The 11,299-nt window shown below is 42.8% G+C and overlaps 1 gene segment (V, D, J or C); it reads left to right on the top strand.

Moving 5' to 3' along the window:
- The first annotated feature begins 2,170 nt into the window (after window positions 1-2,170).
- On the top strand, window positions 2,171-3,165 carry LOC113899358. The segment is given in 2 exon segments: window positions 2,171-2,347; window positions 2,480-3,165. Coding segments are annotated over 2 exon segments (456 nt in total).
- Window positions 3,166-11,299: the final 8,134 nt, after the last annotated feature.

Here is an 11,299-nt window from a genome sequence, read left to right as displayed (position 1 = left end):
GGCCACCTGTGCACTGGGGGTTCACATCTTAATAAAAATGCCTAGAAATGGAGAGGGAGATGAAAGAACAAAAATAAACCTTAATGGTGGGGAAATACAAGTATTCTAGCAGATTTTATTTCCCTAGTGGTAACTCGTCAGTTCTCTGCTTCCAGTCTGATCCTTTATTTCAAGTACTGGGGTCCAGGCTAATGAGAGTACAGACAGGGCATAGGATTATTTTTTTTTGCTCACCTGCTCCTCAATCAACTGAAAGGAATTTGAGGTAGGAATTGTGTCTGATTTTTGTTTCCACATTGTAGACAACCCTGTAAATTTCCAGAATGAATGCCAGAGCCTAGGGATTACTGAAAATGCACAAGAGTATAAGAGAATCTAGGTGGTCTGCTGAGCCAGAGAGTCCTGCCAACATGATAACTTAAACTCAAGATTCTAGTTTTAGGTGGAGGGTTGGTTCAGTGAGTAGGACTCTGTACTCACATTGCAGGAGGCCCAGGTTCAATCCCTGGTCAGGGAACTAGATCCCACAAGCCTAAACTAAGACCTGGCACAGACAAAAAACAAACAAAAAGAACAGCTCAACAAACAGATGTGCATTAAAAATGATCCCAGCTTTGGTAAGAAATAACAAAATTCATTTTAACTGGTGAGAAAATCTCAGTAGGTGAAAAAGGCACATTTGAAGAAGACTGTTCTTGAGTTCAACTGACTTAGTTACAGCCACTGTTACTGGATTGACAACACTGAGCGCCTGTGTAAGGAAACCTTACAGCTGTCTGCAGCCACAAAGTTACCAAGCCTTAAACTGGCTTATGTCACCAAAGAACAATGTTTTGACTTCTTACCATATTATAGCTAGACTTTGCATAAAGTAAACCCAATCCTAGAGAAAAGAACAAGCTATGAAATGACCCCATTAAATCTTCTGCTGGGTTTGCTTCACTGGCACAAGTAATTGCACAAGAAACTAGACAAACAGGCTGACAGACACTGAGCCAACAGTTCTTTCCATTGAAATCCCTGAATCCCTAAGAAAACAAACAAACAAACAGAAGACAGATCGATGCCACACACGAGCCTCAGGAATGAAGAGTGCCTGGCTAATATATTAAGCATCTAAACTTGACATTCTAAAAAAATACTTAGTTGTCTTAAAACAACTATATGACAAGAGGTAAAAAGATATTTCAAGAACCAGCTTACCTAAGTAAGGTCACCTGTCCCTCATGAGGCTAAAGGCTTAAGGTTGCTGTCATCCAAGGATGGTCCAACTCACCCCCCACTCTCCCCTCCAACCCCTGCCTTGCGCTTATCTCTGTCTTTCTCTTTTTTTTTTTTTTGTCAACATTCGTCCTGTCTGGTACAGAGGTCCACAATTTTTAGGTATTTCAGGATCTCTGTTTTCCTATCCTGTCTTAATCCCACAATGAGACACCTGCACTATTTGTGGTAAATTCCTCATGCACTGGTGCCTGGAAGCTGCCTCCATGAAGTAAGCTGGGCAATGTCAGTGCTCATCTCATCTGTTTTCCTTATCTCTGTGCTACCTGATGTTCAAGGTCCAAAAATAGTTTTCCAATTGGAAGATCAACTCTACCATTATCAGTGAAAAGGAAGTCAGGTATTTTGCTTTTATTGTGTTTTACAAAGCTGTCATTCCATGATAAATCAGGATAATAACCTTATCACTTAACTACACATTATTTGACACCTGCCTTAGATAAAATTTTCTCCATGGCATGTTGACAGAGTCAACATGAATATAACTACTTCAGAGAAATGACTTGAGGAGAGGAGGAAACACTTTGCATATAGAGGGAGCTTTCTCTGTCCATATGTCTGGAGGCATATGCAAGGAAGAAACCTCTGACTATTCCATCTAGAAATCGTAACTGGGGTTTCTTGCGAAGCTAGAGATACCTGTACCATGCAAAAAATTAAGGAAGTAATAATAGAATATTTCCCTCAGCACGCTTATGTTTAGGACTCTCTTCTTAGGGTCCTGTCCCATTCTCCTTTATGTAATAACACAAACTGTTATCAGGAGAAATAGGTCAGACCGCACTGTGGCGCAATTTTCACGATCACCACCAGAGGGCGGGGCTTCCTTCAGATGTGGTTCCTCATTGTATCCAGGAGTTGGTTTCACTTGCCTGCTTTGTAGCCACAAGACAGAATATTGCTGCAGTACAGAAAGGGGCTCTCAGTTTCTGAGCGAGGAGCTTCTGTAACATCCAGCTGGAGACTAGATTTGTTAGACTGGTGTATTCCAGGGAACAAGGATCGTTTTCTTTTGCGAACATGCATTCTGCCACTCACTCAGTTCTTCTGATCATCTTAATATTCAGTAAGTAACATTTTATTCTAAATGTTAATGATTTTTCACTTTCTTATAACTATAGATATGTTATATTTTTCTTCTCTGACTGAAAACTCCTCTCCTGTACATTTCTACGATAACAAAGTGATTCTCTTTCAGGAGGGACCAATGGTGACTCAGTGAACCAGACAGAAGGCCCAGTGACTGTCTCAGAGGGGGCTCCCATGACCCTGAACTGCACTTACCAGACTGCTAATTCGGCTCCCTATCTTTTCTGGTATGTCCAGCATCTCAACAAAGCTCCTCAACTCCTCCTGAAGGGCTTAGCAGCAGACAAGAAGGTAGAGCATGAAGGTTTTCAGGCCACTCCTGTTAAGAGTGACAGCTCCTTCCACCTGCAGAAACAGGCAGTGCAAGCATCAGACTCGGCTGTGTACTACTGTGCTCTGAGTGACACAGTGAGAGAGGGCTGTGGGGGAGCTGAGCACAAACCCAGAGTGCAGATGGGGCTCTGGCTGTGGGCAGCCCCGCAAGGGGTTATTGTTTCTCTCTCCAGTGTGCTATGCTAGAGATATTGTCAAAGCACTTCCAGGTCTGCTCCTCAGAGCCAAGGACCTAGGAATTCTTCAGCTGCCCTACAGAGAGGAATCTGGAGTGGGACAGTGCAAAAAGGAATCTAAGAGCTTTTCTCCAGAAATGCCTGTTTTCAGCCCATCCACATCCCCTCAGATAGAATCCCTTAAAGTGGCATTAGCTCTTCAATGACAATTCAGGCTATATATGCCGAAATATTTCACAGTGTGTTAAGGAAAATTCCAGGGCATTTTGTTGATGGATGACTGTGTGACCTGGAAGCTAGTCTCTTGTTTTTAAAATTCAGGCCAAGATTGTGTATCCTGCTGTTTCACCTGCAGGCACTCCATCTTCAGGGACTGGAGCTTTATTCTCTCTTTCCTTGACTTTTCCATCCCTTCTGGTTGCTCCAGAAATTCTGCTGCCTATGTAAGTTCCAGGAGGAGAGTTTCTGAGAAGATATTCCTTCTGTCAAGGGCCCTGTGGATCAGAGCAGCCCACTCTGTAAATATTGCAGGTGTTGTGTGTATTGTTTGTATTCAAACTGGGTGCAGGATATTCTCTTTGCTAATAACCTCATCTCAGGGAAATGAATGCCAAAGAATGTTCAAATTACCATACAATTGCACTCATTTCACATGTTAGCAAGATTATGCTCAAAATCCTTCAAGCTAGGCTTCAGAGTCCGGGAACCAAGAACTTCAGATGTACAAGCCAAGTTTAGAAAAGGCAGAGGAACCAGAGATCAAATTACCAACAGGAGCTGGATCACAGAAAAAAGCAAGGGAATTAAAAAAAATCTACTTCTGTTTCATTGACTATGCTAAAGCCTTTGTGTGGATCACAGCCAACTGCAGAAAATTCTTAAAGAGATGGGAATACCCAAGAAACCTGTATGCAGGACAAGAAGCAAGAGTTAGTACTGCACATGGAACAATCAGATCAGATCAGATCCTTCACTCAGTCGTGTCCGACTCTTTGCAACCCCATGATCGCAGCATGCCAGGCCTCCCTGTCCATCACCAACTCCCGGAGTTCACTCAGACTCACGTCCATCGAGTCAGTGATGCCATCCAGACATCTCATCCTCTGTCGTCCCCTTCTCCTCCTGCCCCCAATCCCTCCCAGCATCAGAGTCTTTTCCAATGAGTCAACTCTTTGCATGAGGTGGCCAAAGTACTGGAGTTTCAGCTTCAGCATCATTCCTTCCAAAGAAATCCCAGGGCTGATCTCCTTCAGAATGGACTGGTTGGATCTCCTTGCAGTCCAAGGGACTGTCAAGAGTCTTCTACAACACCACAGTTCAAAAGCATCAATTCTTCGGTGCTCAGCCTTCTTCACAGTCCAACTCTCACATCCATACATGACCACAGGAAAAACCATAGCCTTGACTAGACGAGCCTTTGTTGGCAAAGTAATGTCTCTGCTTTTGAATATGCTATCTGGGTTGGTCATAACTTTCCTTCGAAGGAGTAAGCATCTTTTAATTTCATGGCTGCAGTCACCATCCACAGTGATTTTGGAGCCCAGAAAAATAAAGTCTGACACTGTTTCCACTGTTTCCCCATCTATTTCCCATGAAGTGATGGGAACAGATGCCATGATCTTCATTTTCTGAATGTTGAGCTTTAAGCCAACGTTTTCACTCTTCACTTTCACTTTCATCAAGAGGCTTTTGAGTTCCTCTTCACTTTCTGCCTAAGGGTGGTGTCATCTGCATATCTGAGGTTATTGATATTTCTCCCGGCAATCTTGATTCCAGCTTGTGTTTCTTCCAGTCCAGCGTTTCTCATGATGTACTCTGCATATAAGTTAAATAAACAGGGTGACAATATACAGCCTTGACTTACTCCTTTTCCTATTTGGAACCAGTTTGTTGTTCCATGTCCAGTTCTAATTGTTGCTTCCTGACCTGCATACAAATATCTCAAGAGGCAGATGGAACAATGGACTGGTTCAAATTTGGAAAAAGAGTACTTTAAGGCTGTATATTGTCACCCTGCTTATTTAACTTATATGCAGAGTACACCATGCGAAATGCTGGGCTGGATGATTCACAAGCTGGAATCAAGTTTGCCAGGAGAAATATTAACAATCTCAAATATGCAGATGGCATCACTCTAATGGCAGAAAGTGAAGAGAACTAGCTGAAGGGTGAAAGAGGAGAATGAAAAAGCTGAATTAAAACTCAACATTTAAAAACACATTATGGCATCCAGTCCCATCACTTTATGGCAAATAGATGGGGAAAAAGTGGAAACAATGACAGATTTTATTTTCTTAGGTTCCAAATTCACTGCAGATGGTGACTGCAGCCATGAAATTAAAAGACACCTGATCCTTGGAAGAAAAGACGTGACAAACCTAGACAGTGTATTAAAAAGCAGAGACATTACTTTACCGACAAAGGTCCCTGTAGTCAGAGCTATGGTTTACCCAGTAATTATGTATGGATGTGAGAGTTGGACCATAAAGAAGGTGAAGTGGCTATCTTGAATCTGGAATTCTGATGCAGTTACCACCAGCAGAATAAAACCTGCTAGAATACTGAAACTGAAGCTCCAATTCTTTGGCCACCTGATTGCGAAGAACCAATTCACTGGAGAAGACACTGATGATGGGAAAGATTGAGGGCAAGAGGAGAAGAAGGTGACAGAGGATCAGATGGCTGGATGGCATCAGTGACTCAATGGACATGAGTTTGAGAAAATTCTGGGAGATAGTGAAGGACAGGGAAGCCTGACGTGCTGCAGTTCCTGGGGTCGTAAAGAGTCAGACATGATCTAGGGACTGAACAACAGCAAAAGCAGGGAAAATTAATTCTTAAGTCAGTCACGTTTCAGACACGTGAGAGAAGTATTTATGTACTCTTACAATAAGATATCTTGGCAGTGGAGTGGGCTTTTCACTTGCTCAAGAGACTAGGAGAAATTACCACCCACTCAACAAGCAGGAACATCTCCACACTCCTCTGCTCATGAGTGGGAATGTGGAGCCACTTTGGTCACTCTCTGTGTCTCTGCTACAATCGTGCCCGTTGCACAGAGTGTCCCCTCATCTTTTAAGGCTGAACTCCTGCCTGCACCTTCTGGGAGCAGACTTTCTGGAAGGACAGTGGTGGGCACAGCAGGTGGGAAGATATGAATGTTTACTGCTGGGCAGTCTGTGAGATGTCGCCAGGATACGGAATCATTTGTCATTTCATAATTTATAGGCATGTGTGTATTGTGTCTGGTGCTCAGTTGCTGAGTGGCATCCGACTCTTTGCAATCCTGTGGACTATAGCCTGCCAGGCTCCTCTGTCCGTGAAATTTTCCAGGCAAGAATACTGGAGTGGGTTGCTGTTTTCTCCTCCAGGGGATCTTCCTGACCCAGGGATCGAACCCTCATCTCCTCAACTGGCAGGCAGATTCTTTACTGCTGAGCTACTGGGGAAACCCAATTTATAGACATAACTACTTAAATGCAGAGTTTAATAGTTATAGTAGTTTTATGGTCTTGGCGGATATAGTCACCATCATCACTTAGGGTGAATCTGGACCCCCACCTGAAGGTAAGCACTGCCTTCCTCCCTGACATCCTAGAGTCTTGCACACTGGGTGCTGGCTACCTGAGCACTGGGGGCTCAACAGCTTAATAAAGAGGCCACAGAAATGGAGAGGGAGATGAAGGAACAAAAATAAATCTTAACGGTGGGGAAATAAAGTATTCTAGCAGGTTTTATTCCCCTGGTGGTAACTGCATCAGCTCTCTACTTCCAGTCTGATCCCTCATTTCACATATTGGGGTCCAGGCTAGTGGGAGTAAAGACAGGGCATAGGATATATATATATATATATATATATATATATATATATATATATATATATATAAAGTCATAAGTCACTCAGTCGTGTCCAACTCTTTGTGACCCCATGGACTGTAACCTACCAGGCTCCTACTTCCATGGGATTTTCCAGGCAAGAGTACTGGAGTGGAAATGCTTAGCTGAGTTAAAACCACTATGTGACAAGAAGTGAAACGATAGTGATTGTGTTTCAAGAACCAAAGTCCCTAATTAAGCTCACCTGTCCCTCATGAGGCTAAAGGGGTAAGGTTGCTGTCATCCAAGGATGGGCCAACTCCACCCCACTCTCCCCCTCAACCCCTGCCTTGCGCTTATCTCTCTCTCTCTTTTTTCAACATTCCTCCTCTCTGGTACAGAGGTCAACAATTTTTAGGTATTTCAGAATCTCTGTTCTCCTATTCTGTCTCAATCCCACAATGAGACAGCTGCACTATTTTTGGTAAATTCCTCATGCACTGGTGCCTAGAAGCTGCCTCCATGAAGTAAGCTGGGCAATGTTAGTGCTCATCTCATCTGTTTTCCTTATCTCTTGTGCTACCTGATGTTCAAGGTCCAAAAATAGTTTTCCAATTGGAAGATCAACTCTACCATTATCAGTGAAAAAGAAGTCACGTATTTTACTTTTATTGTATTTTACAAATCTGTCATTCCATGATAAATCAGGATAATAACCTTATCACTTAACTACACATTATTTGACATCTGCCTTAGATAAAATTTTCTGCACGCCATGTTGACAGAGTCAACATGAATATAACTACTTCAGAGAAATGACTTGGGTTGAGGAGGAAGCACTTTCCATTCAGGGGGATCCTTCTCTGACCCATGGGAATCGGAGACACATGCAAGGTAGAAACCTCTGACTATTCCATCTAGAAATTGTAACTGGGGTTTCTTGCGAAGCTAGAGATACCTGTACCATGCAAAAAATTATGGAAGGAATAACAGAATATTTCCCTCAGCACGCTTATGTTTAGGACTCTCTTCTTAGGGTCCTGTCCCATTCTCCTGTATGTACCCCACAAGCTATTATCAGGAGGAATAGGTCAGACAACACTGTGGTGCAATTTTCACGATCACCACCAGAGGGCGGGGCTTCCTATAGATGCGGTTCCTCATTGTATCCAGGAGCTGGTTTAACTTGCCTGCTTTGTAGCCACAAGACAGAATATTGCTGCAGTACAGAAAGGGGATCTCAGTTTCTGAGCGAGGAGCTTCTGTAACATTCAGATGGGGACTAGATTTATTAGATTTGTGTAAGGATCGTTTTCTTTTGGGAACATGCATTCTGCCACTCACTCAGTTCTTCTGATCATCTTAATATTTAGTAAGTAACATTTTATTCTAAATGTTAATTATTTTTCACTTTCTTATAATTGTGGGCAAATTTTATTTTTCTTCTCTGACTGAAAACTCCTCTCTTGTACATTTCTACGATAACAAAATGATTTTCTTGTAGGAGGGACCAATGGTGACTCAGTGAACCAGACAGAAGGCCCAGTGACTGTCTCAGAGGGGGCTCTCCTGACCCTGAACTGCACTTACCAGACTGCTGATTCAGCTCCCTTTCTCTTCTGGTACATCCAGCATCTCAACAAAGCTCCTCAATTCCTCCTAAAGGGCTCAATGTCAGACCAGAACCCAAAGAGTAAAGATTTTCAGGCCACTCTTGTTAAGCGTGACAGCTCCTTCCACCTGCAGAAACAGGCAGTGCAAGCATCAGACTCGGCTGTGTACTACTGTGCTCTGAGTGACACAGTGAGAGAGGGCTGCGGGGGAGCTGAACACAAACCCTGGGTGCAGATGGGGCTCTGGCTGTGGGCAGCCCTGCAGGGGGGTTGCTGTTTCTGTCTTAGGTGTTTTATGCTAGCTGTGTTGTTGTTTATGTACTAAGTCATGTCCGACTCTTTTGCGACCCTATGACTGTAGTGGGCTCTTCTGTCCATGGGATTTCCCAGGCAAGAAGACTGGAGTGGGTTGCCATTTCTTTCTCCTGGAAATTATCCCGACCCAGGAATGGTACCCACATCTCCTGTTTGGCAGGCAGATTCTTTACCACTGAGCCACCTGGGAAGCCCCTTTTTTATGCCAGAGACATTTTCAAAGTACTTCCAGCTCTGAAGCTCAGTGCCAAGAACCCTGCAATTCTTGAATTGGTCTACAGAGAGGACTCTGGGAGGAATAGTGAAAAGAGGAATCTAAAAGGCCTTCTTCAGAAATGCCTGTTTTTAGCCCAGTCACATTTCTCCAGATGGCACAGAATTCCTGGAAGTGACATTAACTCTGTTCAATGACAGTTCAGTTGATAGATGCTGAAATATGTCACAACCTGTTGATGAAAACTCCCAGGGCACCTCGTTCATGGATGAATGTATGACCTTGAAGCTACTGTCTGATTTTTATAATTCAGACCAAAATTTTGTGTCTTGCTGAGTTTCACCTGCAGACACTCCATCTTTAGTGACTGGGACCTTTACACTCTCTTCCACTGACTTTTCCAACTCTTATGGTTTGTTGCTCAAAAAATGCTGCTGCTGTGAGTTCCATGAAGATGGTTTCCTCAGAAGATATTCCTTCTGTCAAGGGACCTGTGGGTCGGAGGAGACTAGTCAGTAAACATTTTGTGCATGAGGTGTCTTGCTTCTATATTGGTGACACAGCTCCACCCTCATCTTGTCCTCATGGCAGCTCTTTACAGAATGCTAGGTCATGATCCAAATTCTGGTCTTGAGGATCTGTACTGTGAGAAATTCTGGACATAAACATGACCACATAACCTGACATATTATCTTTATCACTGTATTGAGGCCTCTCATCCTTTTGAAACGTGTCAAATTCAGTGACCAAGGAAACACTCTGTCCATTAGTGAAAAGAGAGCACATGGACTTTTGTTGACCCGTATTTTAAATTCTTGACATATTCACAATGTTCCCACAGCAGAGGAGCAGAAAACAAAGAAATGAGTGGCTCTCACTAAAACTTGCAATGAATGAAACTCTCCAAGAGAAATTTGTCCTGGCATTCTGGAGATCTCTGAAGCTCACCTGTCCTTTATCCCTCTTGTATGATTCTGTGGGACTGACAGGTACAGATGAAGGTTTTGCAGAGCATGATCCTCCTTTGATTTCAGAGGCTCTTCTAAAGAAAAAAAAATGAAATTGCAGAATCAAGTTTCTTGGGCCTAGGACACTAAGGGATCCTGAAATACAAGCTGAATTTGCTTCATGGTAAAGTGACTTCACTTTCACTTTTCACTTTCATGCATTGGAGAAGGAAATGGCAACCCACTCCAGTGTTCTTGCCTGGAGAATCCCAGGGACAGGGGAGCCTCGTGGGCTGCTGTCTGTGGGGTTGCACAGAGTCAGACACGACTGAAGCGGCTTAGCAGCAGCAGCAGCAAAGCCTCTTCATAAATTTTACCCTCCTCTTTAAGATCAAAGCATTATAACCATCTTATTTTGTCCTGATATTGGCAGGTTAGAACCCCCTAGGACTCTTTCTGTCCCAGCACTTGATCTGTGATTAATATGAGCATTTTCAGCTCTATCACTTTTTAAACAACAGCTTTATAAAGATAATTCACATATCATCAACTTCACGCTTTTAACTGTACAACTGAGTGGTTTTTAGCATGTTCACAGAGTTGTGAAGTCACCAGTACTATGTGATTCCAGAACACCACTCCAGGAAGAAACTTTGTACCCATTAGCAGTCACTCCCGTTACTGTTTCCCCCAGAAACTGGCATCCACCCCTCTGTTCTCTGTCTCTATGGATTTGACGGTCTGGGCGTTTCCTAGAGATAGAATCAGATCGCATATGACTGTTAGTACCGTCTTCTTTCACCCAGCGGAATCTCTCCATGGCGTGTCTCCGTATCAGTTCTTCACTACTCCTTAGGGTCACTTAATAGGCTGCTCTGTGATACCACCTATTCTCCTTATCCATTCTTCACTTGAAGAATGGTTGTGTTGTTTTGGAAACGTTTTGGTTATTTCCACTTTTTAGCTCTTATAAATAATGCTGGTATGAGCACTCATGTGCAGGAGCTCTATTGCTCTAAATGAATGTACTTTCAGCTAGAGGTTTCACTTTTTGTGTTTTCATATTTGTTTCATTTCATTTTGCTTTATTTTGTATCAACATTTCCTTATGGCTGTAAAATGAGTAAGTACAAGAGAAAATGCTCTTTAAAATTATGATTTAATGCTTACATGGGATATAATCATTCCAAGCTATACCTGCATTCATTCAGGAACACTTTTTGAGCACATACTCGTATATGTCAGTCACATGAATAAGTGTTGAGAATATAGGATACATGACCAAGTCTCCTGCTTTAGGACTGTATTGCTTTAAGACACCACAGGTGTCTTAAAATAATGTTTCTTTCACAAATCACTTTATTCACTCACTGAGCTCTGTTTGTCCCCAATATGTGACATTGACAGATTTATGGGCAATGGGCTAAGCATTTTAAATCCCTCTCCACCTCTTCAGGTAGATACTAGGAAACTTCCAATTTACAAATGACAAAATTGAGGTGTAGAGGTGTTTGG

This window comes from Bos indicus x Bos taurus, chromosome 10 (assembly GCF_003369695.1).
Source record: "Bos indicus x Bos taurus breed Angus x Brahman F1 hybrid chromosome 10, Bos_hybrid_MaternalHap_v2.0, whole genome shotgun sequence".
NCBI classification, from domain to species: Eukaryota; Metazoa; Chordata; class Mammalia; order Artiodactyla; family Bovidae; genus Bos; species Bos indicus x Bos taurus.
This window is presented reverse-complemented; position numbering and strand designations above follow the sequence as displayed.